The sequence below is a fragment of the Pongo pygmaeus genome, chromosome 22 (genome assembly GCF_028885625.2).
Source record: "Pongo pygmaeus isolate AG05252 chromosome 22, NHGRI_mPonPyg2-v2.0_pri, whole genome shotgun sequence".
Classification (NCBI taxonomy): Eukaryota; Metazoa; Chordata; class Mammalia; order Primates; family Hominidae; genus Pongo; species Pongo pygmaeus.
Window position 1 is genome coordinate 57,297,988 of NC_072395.2, and position 26,169 is coordinate 57,324,156.

At 53.8% G+C, this 26,169-nt stretch overlaps 1 protein-coding gene across 2 annotated transcripts in view; it reads left to right on the forward strand.

Moving 5' to 3' along the window:
- TRPM2 (transient receptor potential cation channel subfamily M member 2) overlaps window positions 1-26,169 on the forward strand; it is a 98,736-nt gene that overhangs the window by 1,088 nt on the left and 71,479 nt on the right. For both annotated transcript variants that reach the window (XM_054468883.2, XM_054468884.2), the window contains exons 2-8: window positions 2,383-2,648; window positions 3,431-3,519; window positions 12,503-12,671; window positions 15,053-15,233; window positions 17,403-17,569; window positions 23,402-23,582; window positions 25,320-25,381. In XM_054468883.2, coding sequence (XP_054324858.2) covers window positions 2,484-2,648; window positions 3,431-3,519; window positions 12,503-12,671; window positions 15,053-15,233; window positions 17,403-17,569; window positions 23,402-23,582; window positions 25,320-25,381 — 1,014 coding nt within the window. In that variant the 5' untranslated portion in view covers window positions 2,383-2,483. The remainder of the gene's footprint in view (window positions 1-2,382; window positions 2,649-3,430; window positions 3,520-12,502; window positions 12,672-15,052; window positions 15,234-17,402; window positions 17,570-23,401; window positions 23,583-25,319; window positions 25,382-26,169) is intronic.

A 26,169-nucleotide genomic window follows, 5' to 3' on the forward strand; every position in this document is an offset into this window, starting at 1 on the left:
TCGGCCTAGGTGATGGTGGTAATGGTCTTCCCGTTGCCACCCCTGCCATGCGGGTCCCCCGGGGCTGAGGGAGGGGCTGCTCAGTGGCTAACCCTGAAGGGTAGGGAATGCCGCCCCAACCCACGCTCCCTGGGGCTCCACTGCACCCCTTTCTCGGGGAATAGCTGTGTGCAGGGCTTGGGTTTGGAAATCCACCCACATGGGGCCTTGCCTTGCTCAGGCCTGCTTCATGCATCTGTCTTCTGGAAGTTCATTTCCTACCTGAGTGTTCTCAACGCTCATACCTTTGTCAGTTGCTTGTGGAGAATTTTAGCTGTGAACCAGGGTGGCCCAAGCTGTTCTCAGGTGACCTGTGAGAAAGGGATTGAGCCTGTAATTTTGGGTAGAAGAACCCCAGAAAGGGCTGGCTGGGCCCCTGGAAGGTCGTTGCCAGGCCTGGGTTTTCAGGGTTCTGCACCCCTGGGCTGAGGCTGAGGCACCCGTCCTGTTGGGCACTGGGTCTAGCCATTGGCCCCCTCACAGCGGGCATCAGATGCTCACGGGGGCTCCTGGCTGCCTCCTGCAAGGTCTGGGGTGGTGCTGGAGCAGGTCTGACCTGCTTCCCGGGGCCTGCTTGCCGCTGGGATTAGAGGAACCTGCACAAGACCCCAGGGGCTGTGCTGAGGTGGGCAGCTGCCTGAAAGATGAGCATGTGAACAGAACATGCTGGTCTTCCTCAAGGCAGAGAGTCCCACAACGTGGACCCTCCCGTCTGATGCTGGGGCCTTTGTTTCCAGCATGGAGCCATCCTCATTCCGTGCAGGGTGGACTGCCTACCTGGGGAGCCACCTGCAGTCTGGGTCCCCTTGTGGTGCCACTGCGATCTTTCTAGAGCCTCCTCTTCTTCCTGCCACTGGGGATGTCTCTGCCCCTCTGCTTCCCTTGGAAGCTGGTTGTGAAGCCGGGCCAGTGGCTGCGGGGACAGCTCATGGCCCTGGAAAGGCCCCACTGGCATGCGGCGCAACATCTGCTCTGAGAACTGCAGGAAAAGGCTGGGCAGGGCACCCCTGCCATCCTGCCAGTGAAGTTTACGGGTCTCAGAATGAGTGTGGCCAAAGGGCAAAGGGGAGGAGGGAGAAGGGGAGGTGGGATTGCCTGAGAGTGTCTGCCCCAGGACAGCAGCCAGTAGCTCAGCCCCAAGTGCCCGGCACCGAGCTTCCAGCTGCGTGGCCCTGAAGAGGGGCTCAGTCACCTAATGTGATCAGGGGACGGCAGAGCAAAGGCTTGTCCGACAGTGACCGTCATGTGTAGTGGAGAGGACGTGGCCAGAGATCGGGTTTCAGGGCAGGGATGAGGGGGGAATTGCAGTCAGATCTTTTGCCTCCCAGCAACCCTCCCCTTCACACCTTTGGGGCAGTGGCAGGGGATGACCATGGATGACCTCATGAGAACCGCACTGTGGGTGTCAGGGGTTCAGGGAGGCCCTGCAGGGCTTGAACACGCTTATGTTTCTCATTTGTAAAGGGAGGGCAGTTATCCGGTGGCTTCTTGTGGCCTCGGTGCTGAAGGCCACATCAGAGTCAGGGAGAAAGGATATGACAGAATAAGATTCCTTTGAATTATTGTCATTTTCCTGGAGTGGAGAGATGTGGTACTCCCCAAAACTTCCTTTTTAGGCTGGTTGCGGTGGCTCACGCCTGTAAAACCAGCACTTTGGGAGGTGGAGGCTGGTGGATCGCCTGAGGTCAGGAGTTTGAGACCAACCTGACCAACATGGTGAAACCCTGTTGCTACTAAATACAAAAAAATTTAGTAGGGTGTGGTGATGGGTGCCCATAATCCCAGCTACTGGAGAGGCTAAGGCAGGAGAATCACTTGAACCCGTGAGACGGAGGTTGCAGTGAGCCAAGATTGCGTCACTGCACTCCAGCCTGAGCGACAAGGTGAGACTCTGTCTCAAAAAACAAGGAGAAAAAGAAACTTCCTTTGTGGACAGTGAGGGCTATTTTAAAAATTTTTGGAATATGAAAGTAGTCACTGGTGTCTGGAAGCAGGAGCTGTGCAGAATTGCACAGTTGCGAAACCACGTTGCCGGCAGCTGGTGCTGGCGGTGGAGACTTCCCTGTGCGGTGCTCAGTGCAGCTGGACCCGTGGGGGAGGGAGCTCTTTCTCTGGCTCTGCAGTGACCTGAGGTTGTTACCATTATGAATGGCCGCTGGGACCCCCGCATGTGCATGTACTCCCCCAGAGTGTCCAGGGGCCCCAGCCAAGGGACACAGCTCAGGCAGCTGGGAAGATGTGCAGGCTGATGAAGAGAACCAGATGAGGGCTTCACATGAGGAAGCATGTGGCCGGGTGCTCTCAGAACATCAGCCTCATCTTCCTGTCTCTGATCTATTTCAGCAACCACCCCGTGTGTCTCTAGAACCCCCAGTGTAGCAAGCTGGAGAGAGGACTGTCCTGAGGGCAGCAGGCCTGGTTGCAGCTGGTGTGGCGGTCTCAGGATGGAGCCTTCAGCCCTGAGGAAAGCTGGCTCGGAGCAGGAGGAGGGATTTGAGGGGCTGCCCAGAAGGGTCACTGACCTGGGGATGGTCTCTAATCTCCGGCGCAGCAACAGCAGCCTCTTCAAGAGCTGGAGGCTGCAGTGCCCCTTTGGCAACAATGACAAGGTAGGCTTTCTGCTGGTCAGCCTGCAGCTGGCACGTGGCCACAGAGGTCACCGTTGGGCAGGTCATAGCTTGAGGCTGTGACGACGGGGGTGGGAAAGGGTCTGCTGACCTTGGGGGCTCCTGCCCAACCATACCTTTGGGAGAACAGAACTGGGGAGGGTGATGGGTGTCTGGTCTTCTGTGGGTTGCATGATCATTTCCCATGGTTGGTCTAATTGGGAAATCACTGGGTTAACTCAAAAATGTTGCGCTAGGGTACTGGAAATCTGTTACCCGTGCTTACCTTGTTGCATAATGATTTCACATCCTTTATCTGATTGGGAGGGCCTGGGCCTGGGCTAGCTTTCCCCAAAGCCCTGGATACAAAGACACAAGTATGTTGAAAGCACATGGCATCTTGCATTCCCCTTGCCAGGCAGGCAGGAGGGTGGCTGCCCTTTTCCCGATGGTGCAAGATCCAGGTCCCCAGATCCCCAGCCTCCATGTTTTCTACCACACCACGTTGTTCCCAAGGAAGGTGGTGGTGTTGTATAAACTGTAAAGTGCACGCACATTCAAAATGGTCCCAAGAGGAAATGATTTCTTAGATTCATTCCTCCCTCCTGAATCCCCACCTGAGAGTCTTGGCAAGATGCTTCTAATCTTTGGCTCGGGGTCGCGCAGGCTTCCTTCCTTCAAGCAAATAGTGTGGAAGCTCCTCAAGGAGCTCAGATGTGTCTCCAGGGGGTTGGGTGTGCTCTTTCGAATGTTGGAGGATCTCATTGTGCCGTCTTTACCTTCAGCGAGAAAGCCTCAGTTCATGGATTCCTGAAAACATCAAGAAGAAAGAATGCGTGTATTTTGTGGAAAGTTCCAAACTGTCTGATGCTGGGTAAGTGACGTGATTTGTGTGTAAGGCCTCTGACTTCTTCCTTTCCGATCCCACATGGAGTAGCTGATCAGGCCAAGACCCCTCAGGGCCTCAGTGAAGGGTCACTGGAGATACCTCTGTCTCTGTACGAGGCTTAGAGTCCATAGAGCATTTCCACCTAATCCTCACAAGCCTCCTGTCGGGGACAGTTGACCCTCATCCTGCCTCACAGGTGTGGGGACCAAAGTGCAGAGTTTAGGTGACTTGTTCAGGGTCATAACAGTGCTATCACGTGAGTCCCGTGGTTTGAACACAGAGGCATCCTCTAATCCTCTCATTTCCACACCTGCCCCCACCCCAAGAGAAAGTCCCAGGGTCCAGGAACTGGAAGGGCCTTAGGGAGAGTCCACGGCCAGAAGACTGCCCCCCTGCACAGCTTGCCAAAGCCAGAGGCCCGACTTGCCCCCAGGCCCCACAGAGCCCCCTTTGCCCCTCCTCGCCACAGAGCCCACGACTCAGGTGTGGCCAAGACCCCTGCCCAGGCAACATGGCCACTGTCTCTGAGCGGCTGGATATGGCCCTCCAGAGCTGATGGTGCTCCCCACGGTTGGCGCCCCTTTAGGCACGAACAGAGTGTTGATTCATGTTTGTGTGCCCTCCCCGAGCAACACCCATTTCATGCTCTTCCACAAATGGGCCACATGCTTCCTCCTTTTACTCCATTGCCTGGTGAGCTCCTACTTATCCCTCAAGGCCTATTGCAGATGCCACCTCTGCCGTGCAGCTTTCCTTGACTATACAACCTCTACCAGGAAGTGAGCTTCCCTCCTACCGCACCGTGTGTTTCTCTGATCCCAGCTGTCGTGCTGTAACTGTGTGGCTTTGTGTTCATCTTTCTTGCTAGCTGCTGAGCTTTTCGGGGGCTGGGATGAAAGCAGAGTATTGTATTAATTCCCAGAGAGTGGCCTTCAGCTCATATTTACTGAATATGGGGAGGGAGAAGCATCCTGTGCTTGGGAAACAGAAGAAGATTGTGTTGCCCCAGGGTACCTCTAGTGTACTCGGTACATCATCAGAGTTTCACGGTCACCAATTATAACAGCTGTCCCTCGACATCCCTGGCGAATTGTTCCTGGACACCCACGGATACCAAAATCTCATATCTCATATCAGTCCCAAAATCTCATATCAAGTCACTGATATGAGATGGTGTGGTATTTGCATATAAACTATGTACATCCTTCAGCATACTTTAAATCATCTCTAGATTACTTATAATACCTGATACAATGTAGATGTTACAAAAATAGTTATACTGCATTTAAAAAATTTGTATTTTTGGGCGGGGCGCGGTGGCTCACGCCTGTAATCCCAGCACTTTGGGAGGCCGAGGCAGGTGGATCACGAGGTCAGGAGATCGAGACCATCCTGGCTAACTCGGTGAAACCCCCGTCTCCACTAAAAATACAAAAAATTCTCCAGGCGTGGTGGCGGGTGCCTGTAGTCCCAGCTACTCTGGAGGCTGAGGCAGGAGAATGGCGTGAGCCCGGGTGGCGGAGCTTGCAGTGAGCCAAGATCGCACCAGTGCACTCCAGCCTGGGTGACAGAGCGAGACTCTGTCTCAAAAAAAATAATAATAATAATAATTTGTATTTTTGTGGTTGTGTGGGTTTTTTCTCTTTCTTTTTCTTTTTCTTTTTGAACCTCCGCCTCCCGGGTTCAAGGGATTCTCCTGCCTCAGCCTCCCGAGTAGCTGAGATTATAGGCATGCGCCACTATGTCTGGCTAATTTTTGTATTTTTAGTAGAGACGGGGTTTCACCATGTTGGTCAGGCTGGTCTCAAACTCCTGACCTCGTGATCTGCCCGCCTCAGCCTCCCAAAGTGCTAGGATTACAGGCGTGAGCCACTGCATCTGGCTATGTTATTTTTAATTTTTTTTTTTTTCCTGAATATTTTTAGTCTGCGTTTGGCTGAATCTGCAGATGCAGAACTCGCGGCCGTGGAGGGCTGGATGTACAGACAGTGATGAAGAGCCCCATGTGGAAGGAGCGGGGTCTGTAGAGCAGTGGTGCTCCAGCCTCGGAGCACACCCTTGTTACTGGAAAGGGGTCCCGATCCAGACCCCAAGGGCGGGTTTTTGGATCTTACACGAGAAAGTATTTGGAGCGAGTCCACAGAGTAAAGTGAAACCAAGTTATTAACAAAGTAAAGAAGTAAAAGAAATGACTCCTCCATAGGCAGAGCAGCCCTGAGGGCTGCTGCTTGGCAATTTTTTTTTTTTTTTTTTTGAGACAGGGTCTCACTCTGTCGCCCAGGCTGGAGTGCAATGGCGTGATCTTGGCTCACTGCAAGCTTTGTCTCCCAGGTTCATGCGATTCACCATGTTGGCCAGGCTGGTCTGGAACTCCTGACCTCACGTGATCCACCAGCCTTGGCCTCCCAAAGTGCTGAGATTTCAGGCATAAGCCACCGCGCTTGGCTGGTTGGCTATTTTTATGGTAGTTTTGGATCATGTGCTAAACAAGGGTGGATTATTCATGAGTTTTATGGGAAACGGGCAGGGATTTCCCAGAACTGATTTCCTCTTTCTTTCAGACCATATAGGGTATTTCTGATGTTGCCATGGCATCTGTAAACTGTCATGGCGCTGGTGGGAGTGTCTCTTACATGCTAATATATTATAATTAGCGTGTAATGGGCAGCGAGGATAACCAGAGCCCACTTTTGTCGCCATCTTGGTTTTGGTGGGTTTTAGCCAGTGTCTTGTACCCTGTTTTATCAGCAAGGTCTTTGTGACCTGTGTCTTGTGCCGACCTCTTATATCATCCTGTGACTTAGAATGCCTTAATCTTCTGGGAAGGCAGCCCAGCAGGTTTCAGCCTCATTTCACCCAGCGCCTATTCAAGATGGACTCACTCTGGTTTGAACGCCGCTGACACCCTGACTTGCTGTGTCCTGAGAAGCCTAGGTGAGGCCCCGTGGGTCTGGGGGGCCTCTGCTGGTCGGCTCTGCGTGCTTCTCACGTGGAAGTGGAAACCCTTGGGGCAGCAGGGCCCAGAGAGGACGGGGTGCTGACCTGGATCAGATTTAAGCAGGACAGACTTGCTTCTGGAGGTCCCCAAAGCCATCCCCCATGCTCAGGGGTTTGCCGGGACTCACAGCTGTGCACACAGCTAAGGTTTATCATGGTGAAGGCCTACGTGATGGGCTTGGCAAGGGAGAAAGACACAGGCCGAGTCTGGAGAATCTGAGGGCAGACTACTGCTGCTCTCCTGTGCAGGCGCCATGCATGCTCCTTCCTCCAGCCGAGAAGAACTTGGCAACCCGCAAAGCCCATTCGAGGCTCAGAGCCCAGGACGTGCGTCCTGCGCTGGCCACGTGGGCCCCTCTGCGTGGCAACCACCCAAATCCCAGACTCCCAGCAGGAAAGCAGCTGTTCAGCATAAACCCATTGCAGGAACAGTCCAGGCCTGGCAAAGCACTCCTAGCAGTCAGGGGACGGAGAGACGCTCCAAAATCCCCGTTCCCAGACACCACCTTGAAAGCAGGCCCCTCTAAGAAGGCAGCCTGAGATCTGCTGCGCCGAGTCTGTCCCACACAGAAGCCTCTCTCATCTCACCAACCACGGTGTTCACTGCAGCAGGATGGGAAGAGGGACCAGGTGTGTTCCTGGCTGTTCCTTCCTGAGGAGTGGATGGAATGTCCCTCCTTCTTGTGGAAAGACCAGGGCGGAACGAGTGGTGAGCATCGTCTGCCACAAACACAGCTTTTGAAGCAGATTTATTTATACAACTTACATGTTTCCATTAAGCATGGTAGGGTCTTCCCACCCCACTGGTCCAGACCTGGAGCCCCTCAACACCCACCCAGATAATCCCACTGCTTAGCCCCATGTCCTGGTAACCCTCCTCAGCTCTGCACAGACTCCTCTCATTTCCGTGTCTGCTGTGGCCACCCTGGTCCAGACCTTTGTGCTCACATTTTGCCACCATGGATCTCATGACCTTGGGCAGACAACTTCTCCTCCCTGGGCCACCGATCCTCATCTGTGAAGCGCAGAGACTGGAGGGGATGCCTCAGAATTCAGGCGCACATGCGATGGGGGTGGGGGGGGCAGGGAGCCCCCCTCGGGTAGAATGAAGGAGCCCAGGTTGGAGAGAATACATCTCCAAGAGCTCTCATTTCCTGTGGGGTGCTGGGAGTGGTGTCCCGTTTTCGCCTATCTGGGCCGAGTTCCGAGCGAGCTCTCTGGTGATGTAATATCTGGATCAGTGGCCGCAATGCAGTTTCCAGCATCACATCAGGCTTGCAAATGCCATGCAGGTTCAAGTTCCAGTCTCATCAGAGGTGATGGTTCAAGGAGAAGAGGGACAGGAGGTAGCTTGTGATAGGCTGTTAGGAACATACAAGGACATTTGGGGCAGCATTGGAGCAAGACGGGAGAGCTCAGGTCTTTGTCCAGGGAACTCCTTTCCCCACCTCGGACCCAGGTCTCTCATCCATAAACAGTGGAGGTCACGTTGTGTCCAGAGTTGGTTCCTTCCGGTGGGTTCTTGGTCTCGCTGACTTCAAGAATGAAACTGGGGACCTTCACAATGAGTGTTACAGCTCTTGAAGGTGGCACGGACCCAAAGAGTGAGCAGCAGCAAGATATATTGTGAAGAGCGAAAGAACAAATATTCCACAGCGTGGAAGGCGACCCGAGCAGTTTGCTGCTGCTGGCTGGAGGGGTGGCCAGCTTTTATTCCCTTATTGGTCCCCGCCCGTGTCCTGCTGATTGGTCCATTTTACAGAGCGCTGATTGGTCCATTTTACAGAGCACTGCTTGGTCCATTTAACAGTGTGCTGATTGGTTCATTTAACAGAGCACGGCTTGGTCCATTTTACAGTGTGCGGATTGGTCCATTTTACAGAGCACTGATTGGTCGATTTTACGGTGTGCTGATTGGCGCATTTTACAATCCTCTTGTAAGACAGAAAAGTTCTCCAAGTCCACACCCAACCCAGAAGTCTAGCTGGCTTCACCTCTCAACATCAGGTGCTTGCAAGATCCCTGCAAGTCTGAAGTGCCTTGAGCATGACCTTAGGGGTTTGTACGGATTTGGATTTGTAGGGTGCACATCCAGGAGGAATTATTTTTCCCATTTTAATGATTGAGAAACTGAGTGTAGAAACATCCGAGATCACACAGTCAATACGTGGCGGGGAAATCTGTTTCCTTTCTCACTGCTCAGTGGTCTTTCCCCTGTGCCATCTGGTTCAGGTTTCATCTGGTTTTAGAGTTTCTTTTTTTTTAAATTCCTTTATTTGTCCCCGCCCATGTCCTGCTGATTGGTCCATTTTACAGAGCGCTGATTGGTCCATTTTTTTCCTGTCTCATCTGTATGTGTGTGTGTATATATATGTATATATTATATATATATATATATTTTTTTTTTGAGACAGAGTCTTGCTCTGTTGCCCAGGCTGGAGTGCAATGGCCCGATCTTGGCTCACTGCAACCTCCGTCTCCTGGGTTCAAGCGATTCTCCTGCCTCAGCCTCCTGAGTAGCTGGGACTACAGGTGAGTGCTACCACGCCCAGCTAATGTTTATATTTTTAGTAGGGATGGGGTTTCACCATGTTTGTCAGGCTGGTCTCGGACTCCAGACCTCAAGTGATCTGCCTGCCTCAGCCTCCCAAAGTGCTGGGATTACAGGGGTGAGCCACCACTCCTGGCCTTATGTCATTTTTCACATGTGTATTTGTGTAATTACCAGAGTGGTCAAGACACAGCATTGTCTGTCTCCACCGAGCTCTTCCTGTACTTCCTCCGTGTGGTCAGCTCACCTTCTCCCCCATCATCCCTGATCCCTGCAACCACCAGTCTTTCTTCATGCCTATCATTGTGTCATTTCGAGGATGTTACATCAATGGAATCATACGCTACATGACCCGTGTCTTTTCCCTCAGCACAGCGAGCTTGATATCCATCCAAGTTGCTGCTTGTGTCAATATTATTATTATTATTATTATTATTATTATTATTTTTGAGATGGAGTCTCATTCTCTCGCCCAGGCTGGAGTGCAATGGCACGATCTCAGCTTACTGCAACCTCCGCCTCCCGGTGACTGGGAGTAGCTGGGACTACAGGCATGCGCCACCACGCCTGGCTAATTTTTGTATTTTCAGTAGAGACGGGGCTTCACCATGTTGGCCAGGATGGCTTTGAGCTCCTGACCTCAAGTGATCCACTCGCCTTGGCCTCCCACAGTGCTGGGATTGCAGGTGTGAGCTACCATGCTCAGCCTTGTGTCAATATTATTTAACTGCTGAATATTCCTTTCCCTTTCACTTTGCCTGTATCATTACACTTCAAGTGAGATTTTGGTAGACATCAAATAATTGGGTCCTATTTTTTTAAATACATTCTGTCAATCTGTTTTTTAATTGTCATATTTAGAAAATTTATATTTAGTGTAATTATTGGTATGTTAGGGCTTATGTCTGCCATTTTATTTTTTGTTTTCTGTTTGTTCTGTTTTTTTTTTGTTTGTTTGTTTGCCTTCTTGTGGGTTACTTGAACATTTTTTAGAATTCTGTTTTGATTATTCATACTATTTTTGTTTTTTGGAGACAGAGTCTCACTCTGTTGCCCAGGCTGGAGTGCAGTGGCATGATCTCGGCTCATTACACCCTCCATCTCACTGGGCTCAGGTGATACTCCCACCTCAGTCTCCTGAATAGCTGGGACTACAGGCATGCACCACCATGCCTGGTTAATTTTTGTATTTTTGGTAGAGACAAGGTTTGGCCATGTTGCCCAGGCTGGTCTCAAATTCCTGAGCTCAAGCGATCTGCCCACCTTGGCCTCCCAAAGTGTTGGGATTACAGGCGTGAGCCAGTGCTTACACCATACTATTTTTGAGTGTATCTTCTTGTATCACTTTTTTTTAAAGGGGTTGCTCTAGATAGTATATTATATAATATAGCTTATCACAATCTACTGATGTTGACATTTTACCAGTTTGAGTGAAGTATAGAAACTTTATCTCCTTTTACATCTCTGTCCCCTTCTTAATCTATAATATAATTGCTTGAAATATTTCTTCTACATATGTTGAAATCAGGGCCGGGCACGGTGGCTCAAGCCTGTAATCCCAGCACTTTGGGAAGCCGAGGCGGGCGGATCAAGAGCTCAGGAGATGGAGACCATCTTGGCTAACACGGTGAAACCCCGTCTCTACTAAAAATACAAAAAAAAAAAAAAAAAAAAGCCAGCTGTGGTGGCGGGTGCCTGTGGTCCCAGCTACTTGGGAGATTGAGGCGGGAGAATGGCGTGAACCTGGGAGGCGGAGCTTGCAGTGAGCAGAGATCTGTGCCACTGCACTCCAGCCTGGATGACAGAGCGAGACTCCGTTTCAAGAAAAAAAAAAAAAAAAGAAAGAAAACCACGTCAGATAGTGTTATAATTTTTGCTTCAGCCATCAAACATCAGTTACGAAATTCAAGGGGTTACTCTTTTTGTTATTCTTTCTTCCTTTCAGATATTCCAAAATTCTTTCTTTTCTTGTTTCCTTTCTGTTTAGAGAATGTTCTTTAGCCATTCTTTTAAGGTGCGTCTGCTGGTGACAAATTCCCTAGCCTTCCTTCAATTAAGAAGGTCCCAACTTCCTGTCATTTCTGAGGTTTTTTTTTGTTTTTTTTTGAGGAGTCTCCCACTGTTGCCCAGGCTGGAGTGCACTGGCGCCATCTTGGCTTACTGCAACTTCCACCTCCTGGGTTCAAGTGAGTCTCCTGCCTCAGCTTCCCGAGTGGCTGGGGTTGCAGGCGGCTGCCACCATGACCAGCTAATTTTTTGGATTTTAGTAGAGACAGGGTTTCACCATGTTGGCCATGTTGGTCTCGAACTCCTGACCTCGTGATCCACCCGCCTCAGCTTCCCAAAGGGCTGGGATTATAGGCATGAGCCACTGCACCTGGACGCTTTCAAAATTTTTTATTTGCTTTTAGTTTTCGGAAGTTTAATTGTTATATGTCTTGGTGTGTATCTCTTTGGGTTTATCCTGTCTGGTGTTCACTCAGATTGTTGAGTGTGTAGGGTTATGTCTTTTTTGTCAAATATGGGAAATTTTGGCCATGACTTCCTTACATACATTTTCAGGATCACCGTCTTTTTCTTTTCCTTCTGGAACTCTGAGCATGAATATATGATCTTTTGTTATAGTGCTGCAGGTCCCAGAGGTTTGTTTACTTGTATATTTTTTCTTTGTTGTTGTTTGTTTTCTCTCTGTTGTTCTTATTGGGCAATGTCTACTGTTCTATCTCCCTGCTCCTGGGTTCTTTCCTCTGTCTCCTCCATCCTGCTCTTGGGTCCATCCATTGAGTTTTTTATTTCGGTTACTGCATTTTTCAGTTCTAAAGTTTGCATTTAGTATATCTTCTCTTTTTTTTACTGGAAATTTATATTTTTCATTTGTTTTGAGCATGTTCATGATGGCTTGTTGAAGCATTTCTAATGTGGCTGCTTTAAAATCATTTTCAGATGATTCTAACATCTGTGTCATCTTGGTATTGGTGGCTGTTAGCTGTCTTTTTTCATCCTGGTTGAGATTTTCCTGTCTCCTTGTAAAACTAGTGATGTTTGATTGAAACCTTGATAGTTTAGATTTTATGTTAAGAGACTCAAGATCTTGAGTTTTAGCTGGTCCTCTTGACATGTCTATGGTGAAGGAAGAAGTTCCCCCCATCACTGCCCCATGAAGGGTGAAGTCTAAGCCCCGCTGTAGCCTCTACTGATCCACTGACACTTCCTGGGGAGGCTTCTTGTTACTGCTGAGGGTGAGAAGAGCTCCAGCCCACCATTAGGCCTCTGCTGCCTCCCCCATGGCTGGAAGGGCAGGTGCTTTGTTTTTGCTGGGTGGGGAAAGGTTGCGGCTTTCCACTGGGCCTCCTCTGATGCCTTCACAGGGAGCAGGAAGGGCACCACACTCCCTGGGTGACTGGTGCTGTGTCTTTGTAGGAAGGTGGTGTGTCAGTGTGGCTACACGCGTGAGCAGCACTTGGAGGAGGCTACCAAGCCCCACACCTTCCAGGGCACACAGTGGGACCCAAAGAAACATGTCCAGGAGATGCCAACAGATGCCTTTGGTGACATCGTCTTCACGGGCCTGAGCCAGAAGGTGAAAAAGGTTGGTTTCCATCACTCTTGCTCTGAATTGTAGGTGGAGCTGCATGGCCCCACAGTGACACACAGTGGTCGGCATTTCCTGGGGCAAGAGCAGGAGGCTGGCAAAGCTCCAGGATGCATAGAGCCCACTGCACAGCAAGGGAGGCGGCGGGGAGGGGCTCTGCAAGGCAAGCAAGAGATGCACCCCACTCTCAGAGTGCTTGGCCATCTGCAAAGCAGGGTGGGGCACAGTGAGCTTTCTCGGAAGGTGCAAACCGGGAGTGGTGAGTGAATTTTGGCTGGGTGTCCCTGGGCAGCATTCGTCAGGGCCTGGGAGGGAGTAGGGAGGAAGGAGAGGGATGCAGGACACAGACGCGCTCAGGGTGTGCTGGGGGAATGGTAGGAAGGGTGTGGGGAGGGAGGGAAAAGCAGAGGGAAGAGCCCCAGGATAGCAGGGAGGCCCGTGTGGCAAGTCTGGAAGCAAACGCGAGAGTCCTTGTGAGGAGGCTGGGCCAGGCATGGCAGGATCCAGGCTGAGCCTGGCCTGCAGGAGAGCTCTGTGAGGGTGCAGACTGCTGGAGGGAGGCCCAGGTGCAGGGTTGGGTTCTCTCGTGCACAACCTCACTGAGGTCCCTGGACCAGCCATCTCTGACCAATTCTCAGGCCCCATCCCAGGCCTGTGGAGTCAGAGGCTCGGCCCCTTGCGTGTTGACCAGACTTCTGGAGGGTTCTGAGACTTGCGTGTTGATGAGCCTTCTGGAGGGTTCTGAGACTTGCGTGTTGACCAGCCTTCTGGAGGGTTCTGAGACTTGCGTGTTGACCAGCCTTCTGGAGGGTTCTGAGACTTGCGTGTTGACCAGCCTTCTGGAGGGTTCTGAGACTTGCGTGTTGACCAGCCTTGTGGAGGGTTCTGAGACGTGCGTGTTGACCAGCCTTCTGGAGGGTTCTGAGACAGCGATTGGGTGCCACTGTCCTGGGTGGGGGGTGGCACTGATCTCTGTGCTGGGGTCTGGAGCCCTGAACTTGGTACCTGTTGAGTGTGACCTGTCCACTCGATGCGTGGTGATGCCATGAGGTGGCCAAAGAGGTTGAGTGGGGCAGGTCCCGGAGACGGGGTCGTGTGGCCCCAGGCTTCCTGGCTGGCACAGCCCCTGAGCCACCCTGTGTCACCATGACACGTGGGTGTTCTCCAGGCCCCTGGGCCCCTCTGTCGCTGTGGTCACGGGGACAGTCCTGTTGTTGGGTTTCAGATGAGGGATTGAGGTACGGGGGGCCCCACCCTTTGTGTAAGGCCACCGTGGCCGTGGCAGTGGTGGGTTTGAATCCAGCTGCGTCTGAGCCTGGGGTTCTGGCTGCATCCCTGCCCCAACCCCCCTGGCTTCTCCCAGCCCCCTCCCTGCAGCTGCCGACAGGGGCCGGTGGTGTGAGGGAAAAACGCCTGTGGCCTGACAATGAGTGACACCAGGGACACAGACCCTGTGGTGCAGCAGGTCTGCCTCGAAGCCAGGGAGCGTCTACCATGCAGGCCACAGCCCTGCTCCTCCCAGGGAGACCAGCACCTCCAGATGCCTGGTGGACCCAGTGGGACCCATGTTCTGATGGTGACAGGCACCGTGGTTGTGGGTTAACTGGACCTTCTTTAGTGACAATGCTACCACATGTTTGTTTTGAGGGCACCTAATGGCATTTCTGGATTTCACCCATCACCTTTGTGTCTCTGGTAGGCCAATCCCGGCGGAGATTGCAGGCCCGGCTGGGTCTCTTCAGACACAGCCCGCCTAGCGGAACAGGGAAAGTCCACTGTGTACTTGTGAGGGTCTCCTGGAGCACGGGGGCCAGAGTGACGACAGAGCCTGGGAGAGCTGTGTTCAGATGGGAGGCAGAGGAAGCTGGGCCCACTGAGTCCCCAGGACGGGCCAGGGCACAGGGGCCACACAGCAGAGGGGACAGGGCAGAGGGGACAGGAAAGGGGACAGGAGAGGGGGCAGTGCTGGGTGCACAAGGACAGGAGGGCACAGACCCCGGTGCAGGAGCTGATTAGACCCCGGGGAGGCAGGGCCCAGGCGCTACGGCGGGAATTGGAGTCTGTGGGGGCGCATGTTTGAGAGGCACTCCCAAAATCGAGAGGAAGAGGAAAAAGTGGGTGCCGTGGGGGCACGAGGGCTGGGGGAGGTTTGCTGAGGGCGATCCTGGTCCCCAAGGGACGGCCTGCTGCTCCTGGCTCGGGCCTCTCTGCCTCCCTCTTATCGCATGGTCCTCATGGGGACCCCTTTTCTGGGTCTGAGCCGGAAAGGTGTGCGGTGTCTGCCATCCAGTGGGGCCTCTCCGCGTGGCCTGTGTGGGTCGGTGCTGTCCCTGACCACTGACACACGGGTTCCCTCCGCCATCTTCCCTGTCCCGCAGTACGTCCGAGTCTCCCAGGACACGCCCTCCAGCGTGATCTACCACCTCATGACCCAGCACTGGGGGCTGGACGTCCCCAATCTCTTGATCTCGGTGACCGGGGGGGCCAAGAACTTCAACATGAAGCCGCGGCTGAAGAGCATTTTCCGCAGAGGACTGGTCAAGGTGGCTCAGACCACAGGTAACTCGGAGGCTGGAGGGACACGAGGCCCCGGTGGGTGGGGTGGGCTGTGGAGGCAGTGCCGGGGCAGTCAGGGCCATCAGGACCCAAAAAGTCCCTGGGAGCCGCCGAGGCTGTGCCCCAGCCTGAGTTGGACCCATGCCCCCCTCACCTGGGCACAGCTGCTCCCTGACGCCTGGTGCTGCCCCTGGCTTGCCTGTGGGCTGGAGATGGCACAGTGCGTGGCCCTGCTGGTACCCAGGGCCAAGCAGAGATGAGAACCTCAGTGGCCTGGGAACCTCGGTGGCCTGAGAACCTCGGCGGCCTGGGTGCACAGCTGGGGCCAGCGTTGCGGGCCATTTGTAGGGGGTCAGCGAGAGTTCCCGGTCATCAAGCTTTCCATTATCACATTTTTCCATCAAAATCAGGCAAGGAGCATTATTATTTCCATCTTTTCACTTGAGGCAACTGCTTGGTTGGAGTCAAATCACCTCCCAAGGTTGCACCACTGGTGAGAGCCAGGCAGGGACCCAGTCCTGGTGGATGGTGTGAGATCCCAGGTGCCGTGACCTGGTGCCCCGCCCCACCCTAATTCCATGGGGAGGGGGCCCCAAGTCCTCAAGGCTCCCCAGGCCTCCCTGGAGGGGACTGTGGATGAATAGTGAGGCCCTGAGGTGATTACTCGGCAATGTTGCGTCCAGATGGGCCTAGAGTCACCCCGTTCTTCCTGGGGTCTGGTCTTTGCCTCGAAGTGGAGTCGTAACTGAGCCTGACTTGGCCTGCGCGGCTCACAAAGTCCTCAGTTTCATTGTCTGCCTGGTGACCGTGAGGCACGGCTGCATCTTTTGACCTGTGAGCCCCACAGCCCTGCTTGTAAAATGACCAGACCTTTTCTCAGCCTGGTCTCGTGGGACTCGGTTTAATGCAGGTCACCATCCCACAGGCACTTGCTGAAGCTTTGCCGCCTCAAATAATGCCGTGGATGTGTTCAGGTCTCACCTGCTCCAGGTCTTGATGTTGCATTTTTTTAGCTTTCAATATCAGTGTCTCTGTTGTCACCTTCCTGGCCCAAAGCCAGTACCACCTTTTCAATTGTTATCTTTCTATCTATCTATCTACATCCATCCATCCATCCATCCATCCATCCATCCATCCATCCATCCATCCACTTATTTTTGAGACAGGGTCTCGCTCTGTTCCCCAGGCTGGAGTGCAGTAGCACGATCTCAGCTCATTGTAGCCTCGACCTCTTGGGCTCAGGTGATACTCCTGCCTCCGCCTCCCGAGTTGCTGGGACTAGAGGCATATGCCTCTAATTTTTGTAGAGACAAGGTCTATGTTGTCCAGGCTGGTCTTGAACTCCTGGGCTCAAGTAATCTTCCTGCCTTGGCCTCCCAAAGTGCTAGGATAACAAGCGTGAGCCACCGTGCCTGGCCAATTGGCTGTTTTTTTTTTTTGGAAACAGAGTCTTGCTCTGTTACCCAGGCTAGAGTGCAGTGGTGGTGGCGGTATCTCAGCTCACTGCAACCTCTGCCTCCTGAGTTCAAGCAATTCTCCTGCCTCAGCCTCCTGAGTAGCTGGGACTGCAGGCGTGTGCTACCACACCTGGCTAATTTTTGTATTTTTAGTAGAGACAGGGTTTCACCATGTTGGCCAGGCTGGTCTGGAACTCCTGACCTCAGGTGATCTGCCCGCCTCGGCCTCCCAAAGTGCTGGGATTACAGGCATGAGCCACCGTGCCCTGCCGGAGGTGTGTTTCTTACAAGGGTGGCTGTAAACCACCGGCAGCAGATGGTGGGTGGGAGGTGGGGGCATCCTTAGGGACCAGGCTGAGTGGTGGGAGCCAGGAAGCACTCTGCTGCACCTGGGTCCTGAAAGCTGGAAGGAAGAGGGAAAGCAAAATAGAAGAATGCAGTGAGCGTGCTGAGAACCGTGATCCTGAGACTGGGGCCTGAGGAGGCGGCAGGGACCAGGGAGAGGGGTGGGGCCTGCTCCTGTTCCCACCCCGCCTGAGCAGGTGGGAACCTCGATTCCTTACACCTGATGCTGGTTTGAAAGCCCCTGAGGGAGGAGTTCTGCGTTGATGGGGGCGGGGCATCGCTGAGCCTAGAGGGGCTCAAGCGTCAGGCTCCTGGGTGTCAGGGTGTCCCTCAGTGCTGCGTGGCCTGCCCACCCGTGCTCCTTCCCCAGGGGCCTGGATCATCACAGGGGGGTCCCACACCGGCGTCATGAAGCAGGTAGGTGAGGCGGTGCGGGACTTCAGCCTGAGCAGCAGCTACAAGGAAGGCGAGCTCATCACCATCGGAGTCGCCACCTGGGGCACTGTCCACCGCCGCGAGGGCCTGATCCATCCCACGGTGAGTGCGGCCCCCAAGGGAGGGGAGCCTAAGACCAGGGGTGTGGGTGACGTCTGACCGGGCGCTGTGGGAGGCAGGCGGATTGTGCAGGGGCCGGGGTGTGGGTGAGGTCTGACCGGGTGCTGTGGGGGGCAGGAGGGTTGTGCAGTGGCCAGGGTGTGGGTGAGGTCTGACTGGGTGCTGCAGGGAGCAGGTGGAGTGTGCAGGGGCCAGGGTGTGGGTGACGTCTGGCCGGGCGCTGTGGGGGGCAGGCAGAGTGTGCGGGGAAGGCGGGCGCACTCAGGAGATTGGGCGCAACTCCCGGCCTACCCCTCACCCAGGTGACCCCAGATAAATGGCTAACTTGGCTGGACTCTGGTATCTTCCTCAAGGTTGTAAGAGGGGTCCATGTGAGAGTCACTCGCTGTGAGGGCTCCACTAACACAGCGGAGGGAGGAGGCATGGCCAGCAGGCAGCTGGATGGGGCTGAGCCAGGGTGATCTGACCCCGAACCGGAAATTTTAGCACTTTGAGTCCCTGTACTCAGAGGTCTGCAGCCGGGAATCCCACTGTGCCGTGGTTTCTGGCAGCCAGCACACACCCCCACCTTCTCTGTCAAGGTTGAGGATGGAGCACTCCTGCCTCTGATTAAGTAGACGCAGGAGAAGCAGTTGCTTTAATCTGGAGCCTTGAGTTGGGACAGATAATGAGTCATTCAACCAGATTTTCCAAGGACACACTAACTTTGGCATAACGCGTGTGTGCCCCTGAATCCACGTGGTCAGGAAAGCCCAGGGAACACTGACCTGTGACTCACTGAGCAGGTTCCCTCGTCACCCCAGGGGTGATTTACTCCTCTGGCAGCGACACGGACACTGTACATCCATTCCCCGGGGCGGGCGGAGGACACTCCCAGATTCCCACGAGGGGCCCAGCAAGCACTGGCCAGCCCCAGCCCGGCCTTCGCCTTCCTTTGCATCAGAATCATGAATGTGTCTGGCGGGGTCGGACTGGACCAGCTGTTGGGCTTTGCTTGCTCTTTTTACAAATTGAAAAGCTGAAGCCAGGAGCGGCTGGGTGACGTCCCAGGTCACTCCTTACTTTCCTCCCCACGCTGAGTTCAGACGACTTCCTGTGACACCACCGTTGGTGGCGTTGGTGGAGGAATGGGACTGTGGCTGCTTCCACTCAGCCACGCTCCCTCTCTGTGGACGGCGGAGGGTGTGTGTCCCAGCGGCTGCCGCCCTCCCTTGGGTCTGTCTCCCGGGGTTGCGGTAACCCAGGCTCACAAACCTGGTGGCTTAAAGCAGCAGAAACTTAGTCTATCAGATCTGGAATCCGCGTCGCTTGGCCATCATCCAGCCATCAGTGTTGGCGGGGCCACTTCCCCCCAGGGCCTGGGGAAAGAGCATTCCTTCCTGCCTCCAGCATCTGGGTGCTGATGGGCATTCCCCGGCCGGTGGCCACCTCCCTCCAGTCTCGGCCTCCGTGTCCCATGGCCGCCTCCCTCCAGTCTCTGCCTCCGTGTCCCGTGGCTGCCTCCCTCCAGTCTCTGCCTCCGTGTCCCGTGGCCGCCTCCCTCCAGTCTCTGCCTCCGTGTCCCGTGGCCTTCTCTGTGTGCCTGTGTCAAATCTCCCCCAAGTGTTCTGTAAGAACACTCGTGATGGCGTGTAGGACCCACTAGGGTCGTCTAGGGTGATGCTTTCATATCAAGATCTTTAACTGACATCTGCAAAGATGCTTTTCCAAACAAGGAAATGAGGAGCAGCACTTACCGGGTCCATGAGCAGGCCTTGATGTCTTTGGGTGACCATGATTCAGCCAACTGCGGTTGTCCCTCTGACCTCAAAGATTCCTGTCCACTCCACAGGCAAAATGTGTTCACACCATTGCTAGATCTTGGCTGGGTGTGGGGGCTCACACCTGTCATCCCAGCACTTTGGGAGGCTGAGGTGGGCGGATCACTTGAGGACAAAATTTCAAGACCAGCTTGGCCAATATGGTGAAACCCTGTCTTTACTAAAAATACAAAAATTAGCTGGGCATAGTGGCAGGTGCCTGTAATCCCAGCTGAGGCAGGAGAATTGCTTGAACCTAGGAGCCGGAGGTCGCAGGGAACCGAGATCATGCCACTGCACTCCAGCTTGGTTGACAGAGCAAGACTCTGTCCAAACCAAACCAAACCAAACCAAACCAAACAAAATGATCCCCTCCAACTACCAACTCGTTACAGCAGAAACTCCAAGATCAAAATCTCATGTAAATATCATAAGCTTGGCCGAGTGCAGTGGCTCACACCTGTCATCCCAACACTTTGGGAGGCCAAGACAGGCAGATCACCTGAGGTCAGGAGCTCGAGACCAGCCTGGTCAACATAGAGAAACCCTGTCTCTATAAACAATTAGCCAGGCATGGTAGTAGGTGCCTGTAATCCCAGCTACTGGGAGGCTGAAGCAGGAGAATCGCTTGAACCCAGGAGGCGGAGGTTGCAGCGAGCCAAGGTTGTGCCACTGCACTCCAGCCTGGGTGACAGAGCGAGACACCGTCTCAAGCAAAACAAAACAAAACAAAACAAAACAAACAAAAATATCATCAGCTCAAGAGTCCCAAATGTCATCATTTAAGTCAGGGACGCTGAAGACTCTGGATCTGATCCATTCTGGGGCAGAATTTCTCTTCATGTGTACACCTGTGAGACCAGAAAACAAGTCACCTATCTCCAAAATACAAGGGAAGAGCAGGTGTAGCATCACAGCTATAGACACTCTCATTCCCAAAGGGGGAACACGGGAGGAACGAAGGCATCACCAGCCCCAGGCAATTCCAAAACCCAGCAGGCAGAATGCACTAGGTGATAAGACCGGGGAGACCCCTCTGTGGCTTGGGCACCCCCTACCCTGCTCTGTGTCCACGGCCCTGCCTTCAGGACGATCCTTTTCCTTGAAGGTTATAGCTTTTTTTCTGCTTGAAGATTTTAAGGAGTCTGACAACCTTTCATTTTATCCCGTCTCTGTCCCTTTCAGTCCAAATTTGCACTGTTTTTGTTGATATAACATTTGTGAAAACCTTGCGGTCCTCCTGTGAATGCCATAGGAATTTCTGCCAGTAGACAAAAAGGGCTCTGCAGACCTTTCATGTGATGCCGTCTCCACTCCTGGCTTCTGAGATGGTTGAGTGAATCGCAGTCTCCTTGCCTAGTCCCTTCATCAGTAGCAGGAGGTTGTTTAGACACACCCTTGGCTCTCCCTCTGTTTTATTTTTTTTGAGACAGTCTCGCTCTGTCACCCAGGCTGGAGTGCAGTGGCGTGATCTCAGCTCACTGCAACCTCCGCCTCCCGGATTCAAGCGATTCTCCTGCCTTAGCTTCCCGAGTAGCTGGGACTACAGGCACCCACCACCACACCCAGCTAATTTTTGTATTTTTAGTAGAGGCGGGGTTTCTCCATGTTGGCCAGGCTGGTCTCGAACTCCTGACCTCAAGTGATCCGCCCGCCTCGGCTCCCCAAATTGTTGGGATTACAGGCGTGAGCCACCGTACTGGGCCCTTGGCCTTTTCTTTAGAGGCTGCCTTTTGAACAGTGAATCTCTTTTCATTTTCTGCATTATATGCGACCTGCATTATATGCGACCTGGATAGGCTGAGAATTTCCCACATCATCAAGTCCTGGTTCCGTTTTGTCTGTCAGTTTTTCCCTCAATTTCTCTCTTTCCTTTTGCATTTTGTGAGAAGCAGCAAGAAAAAAGCCAGGCCACAACTTGAACACTTTGCTTGGAGATCTTTGCGGCTAAATCTTCAAGTTCATCATTTACGGTTCTGCTCTCCACAAAACTGCACAGCACAATTCAGCCAGGCTTTCTGTCACTCTGCAGCAAAGGTGGCCTTCCCTCCAGTCTTCAGTGCCACGTTTCCTACTTCCTTCTGAGCCCTTACCGGGAGCAACTGTGATGTTCATTTTTCTGCTAAAATTCTGTTCATGTCAGTATATGTATTCTCTCTCTCTCTCTCTCTTTTTTTTTTTTGAGACAGAGCCTTGCTCTTTTACCCAGGCTGGAGTGCAGTGGCGCGATCTCGCTCACTGCAACCTCCGCCTTCCGGGTTCAAGCAAATCTCCCACCTTAGCCTCCCGAGTAGCTGGGATTACAAGCATGTGCCACCACACCCAGCTAATTTTTGTATTTTTAGTAGAGATGGGGTTTCGCCATGTTGGCCAGGCTGGTCTCGAACTCCTGACCTCAACTGATCTGCCCACCTTGGCCTGCCAAAGTGCTGGGATTCCAGGCGTGAGTCACCGTGCCTGGCCCATATATATATTTTCTAAGGCAGTTGTCCCCAGCCTTTTTGGCACCAGGAACTTGTTTCATGGAAGACAGTTTTTCCACAGATGGGGGTGGGGTGGTAAGTGGTTGGTTTGGGGATGATTCAAACATATTACGTTTATTGTGCATTTTATTTCTATTATTACATTGTAATATGTAATGAAGTAATCATACAACTCACCATAATGTAGGATCAGTGGGAGCCCTGAGCTTGTTTTCCTGCAGCTAGACGGTCCCATCATCTGGGGGTGTTGGGGGACAGTGATAGATCATCAGGCATTAGATTTTCGTAAGGGGTGTACAACCTAGGTCCTTTGCATGCACAGTTTACAGTAAGGTTAGTATTCCCATGAGAATCTAATGCCGCAGCAGATCTGACAGGAGGTGGAGCTCGGACAGTCTCACACACACAATGGCGAGCGGCTGTAAATAGGGATGAAGCTTCACTTGCTCACCCACCACCCACCTCCTGCTGTGTGCAGCCCAGATCCTCACAGGCCACAGACCATTACCAGTCCATGGCCCAGGGGGTGGGGACCCCTGCTCTAAGGCAACAAAGCCCTCTCTGCCCTGCTCCTCGCTTCCTTCTGAGCCCTTACTGCGAGTTGTTTTTTTTCTGAGACAGGGTCTCACTGTTGCCCAGGCTGGAGTGTGTTGATGCAATCCTCAGCTTTGACCTCCTGGGCTCAAGTGATCTTCCCATCTCAGCCTCCCAAGTAGCTGGGACTACAGGTGTGCACCACCATGCCTGGCTAATTTTTTTATTTTTGTAGACATGAGATCTGCTATGTTGTCCAGGCTGGTCTCGAATTCCAGGGCTCAGGTGAGCCTCCCGCCTTGGCCTCCCAAAGTGCTGGGATTACAGGCGTGAGCCACTGCACCCGTCTCTGCAAGGCCTTTAACACCACATTCCCACCAACATTCTCTTCAAGGACGTTGAGACGTTTCCCATTCACGGTGCTTCCAAATCCTCCCGTCATCTCCCCATTGCCAGTTTCAATGCCACTTCCACATTTTGAGGTGTTTGTTACAGCAGCACCCCGCTTCCTCACCCCACACCTGTATCCGTTTCCTGTTCCTGCCGTAACAAATGGCCTCAAGCCTGAAACAGCAGCATTGTGGACTCTCACGTGTCTGGAGGACAGAACCCTGAAGTCAGGGTCACACGCCTCCTGAGGCCTGGGAGGAGGGTCTGTTTCCCTGCCTCCTCCGCTCCTGGGGGCTCCGGCTTTCTCCACTTGTGGCTACGTCACTCGTCCCTGCCTCTGTGGCCCCTTGGCCTCCTGTCCTGCCTGTGTCTCCCACCACCTTTCTCCTGTGAGGACACCTGTGATGGTATTTTGGGCCCACTCGGATCATCCAGGTTAATCTTCTCATGTTTCGATCACATCTGCAAAATTGCTTTCTCCAATAAGGCCACATCCACAGATTCCAGGGATTGGGACCTGGTCTCTCTGGGGGCCGGTGTTCAGCCTGCTCGCGTTACAGAGGCAGAGCTTTCCAGAAGCGGTGTCTGACACTTCCTGGTCATCCCAGGGCAGCTTCCCCGCTGAGTACATACTGGATGAGGACGGCCAAGGGAACCTGACCTGCCTAGACAGCAACCACTCTCACTTCATCCTCGTGGACGACGGGACCCATGGCCAGTACGGGGTGGAGATTCCTCTGAGGACCAGGCTGGAGAAGTTCATATCGGAGCAGACCAAGGAAAGAGGAGGTAGGGGAGCTTGCTTTCGAGGGTGCTTGGGCAGAGAGCACAGTGGGCTGGTCAGAGTGTCAGGTACAGCTGGTCATGACCAGGACGTTCAACAGGTGTGGCGCTCAGCAGAGAGCACAGTGGGCTGGTCAGAGTGTCAGGTACAGCTGGTCATGACCAGGACGTTCAACAGGTGTGGGGCTCAGCAGAGAGTGCAGTGGGCTGGTCAGAGTGTCAGGTACAGCTGGTCATGACCAGGACGTTCAACAGGTGTGGCGCTCAGCAGAGAGCACAGTGGGCTGGTCAGAGTGTCAGGTACAGCTGGTCATGACCAGGACGTTCAACAGGTGTGGGGCTCAGCAGAGAGTGCAGTGGGCTGGTCAGAGTGTCAGGTACAGCTGGTCACGACCAGGATGTTCCTGGTACTCAGAGCGTCCTCAGAACACACCTGGGTTTCCTTCCTGTGTCTCTTTATACTTTGTTCCAGGAGGGTCATCTTCTCTTGCCCGTTTCAGCCAGTGGGAGGGCGGTCTGGGGGCCTGGCAGCTCACCTGTGTGCTCACAGATAATGGGCCAACCTACTTTTTTTTATTTTTTTTGAGACAGGGTCTGGAGCGCAGTGGTGTGATCTCAGCTCACTGTAGCCTCGAACTTCTGGGCTCAAGGGATCCTCCCATCACCCTCCCAAAGTGCTGGGATTACAAGCTTGAACCACTGTGCCTGGCCCTACAATTATTTTAAACCTTGATCATGGTCTGGTCTCAGGTTCAGAAATCGGAATGTACGATAGTCAAAACTTAGGATTTGATACCTTTTTCCTCATAGGTGGGATGGGATGGGTTTGAGGACGTCGGGAGGTCAAATGCAGAGTTTTGCACATCACTTGAGGAGGGTTCAAAGAGGAGATGGTGAACGGGAGGTGTCTGGCCTGTGCCCGGGTGGGCTGGGGTCCCTTGCAAGCTTCCTTGTGCATCGGACTCCCCTGGAGGGTTCCTCACCAGCTCGTGGGCCCCAGCCCCAGGGTCCAACTCAGCAGCTCCAGGTGGGCTGAGAACTTGAATTAGGAGCATGTTCCCTGGTGAGGACGATGCTGCGGTTCAGGGACCAGGGACCACACTTTGAGAACCCTTCTTGACTAGTAGGAGCACGTTCCCTGGTGAGGACGATGCTGCGGTTCAGGGATCAGGGGACCACACTTTGAGAACCCTGCTTGACTAGAACACCCAGGGTGGGATGTGTGGGTGAGTGTGTGAAGACGATGGGCCCATGGGGGGCTCACAGACAGAGTTTGCTGCCTGGGGAAAGGGGTTGCTAAGTCCTTCTCAGGCTCCACTGCTGTTGGGCTGGATGAAATTCAGGGTGGGGCCGGGCGGATGGACACAGGATGGATGTGCTGCATGCTGCTCCCATCCACATGTGACAGGTTATGCCCACCTGCTTGGGGCGTCAGCTCTGATTGTCCATGGCCCCTCTCCCTCCCTCCCAAGAAAGCAAGCAGGGGTGGATGGGATGCAAGCGAGCGGGGAAGGTGTGGGCGGCGGGGGGCTCTTGAGTCTGCTCATTGATGTGGAACAGGCAGGTTCCCTGGGAATGTGGAGCTTTGACCTTCAATGGCGACTCAGCACTGGCAAGAGGCCTCCCAGCAGGTGCTTCAGTGTGTGGTTAGGCTGGAGCCGGCAGGGGGCAGGGGAGAGTGCCCCCAGTGCAGGGTCTTGCCCCCCACCTCTGTCCCCTCACTCGGCTCTGTGCTTTTTCTAGGCGTGGCCATCAAGATCCCCATCGTGTGCGTGGTGCTGGAGGGCGGCCCGGGCACATTGCACGTGAGTATGGCCGGGTGGGAGGGGGCATGTGTGGGCCCGTCCCGCTGCAGGCAGATGACTGTCCAAAAGTGCTTGTCTCAGAACTCAAGACTGTTGGCAAGAGGGCGATGAGCTTGCCCACCAGGAGAAGAGAAAGAGCATCTACGCTGTGTCGGGGCTGCTTCCGGCTGGGTGGAGGAGGGTCAGAGGAAGGTGCCTGGGGGAGGAGGCTGGGCTTGGCTGTGACCGGCCATTGACTGGCATGGAAGGAAAGGGTGGGGCCCCAGGGCCTGGACTGAGTGGGGAGCCTCTGCTCCCAGGACGCGCTGGGGAGGCTGGGGGGTTTCTACAACTCTGTCTCCAAGACTCCTCCAGGAAGCATTTTTCAAAGTACAGGGCCATGGCCCCCATTCCAGATCCATGGTGCCAGCAGCTGTGTGACCGCAGATGTGGCAGGCAGCTTGAACGCGCTGCTTTGCCGGCCTTCCTTCCCGACGCTAACCCTAACCGCTTTGCGGCGTGCAGGGTGCGAGGCGACCTCACCTGCTGTAGGAATGTACGAGGACATATAGCCTGAGGATCTGGAGCAAGAGTATGGGCTTTTGTGAAGGATGGGATCATAGGCAATGTCCCATTTATGTTTCATGATTGCAGGAGGTCAAAACAGAGCCTTGGGGGCTTGAGGCTGAACAGGAATCCATAGAGCACTGGGTCCCCACTCCCTGTGCGTGCCGAGTACCCTTCACGGCTCTCCTGCTGGGGCGGCTGCACCCACCTCCTTACCCCAGGCTGATGCTCATGCACACGGC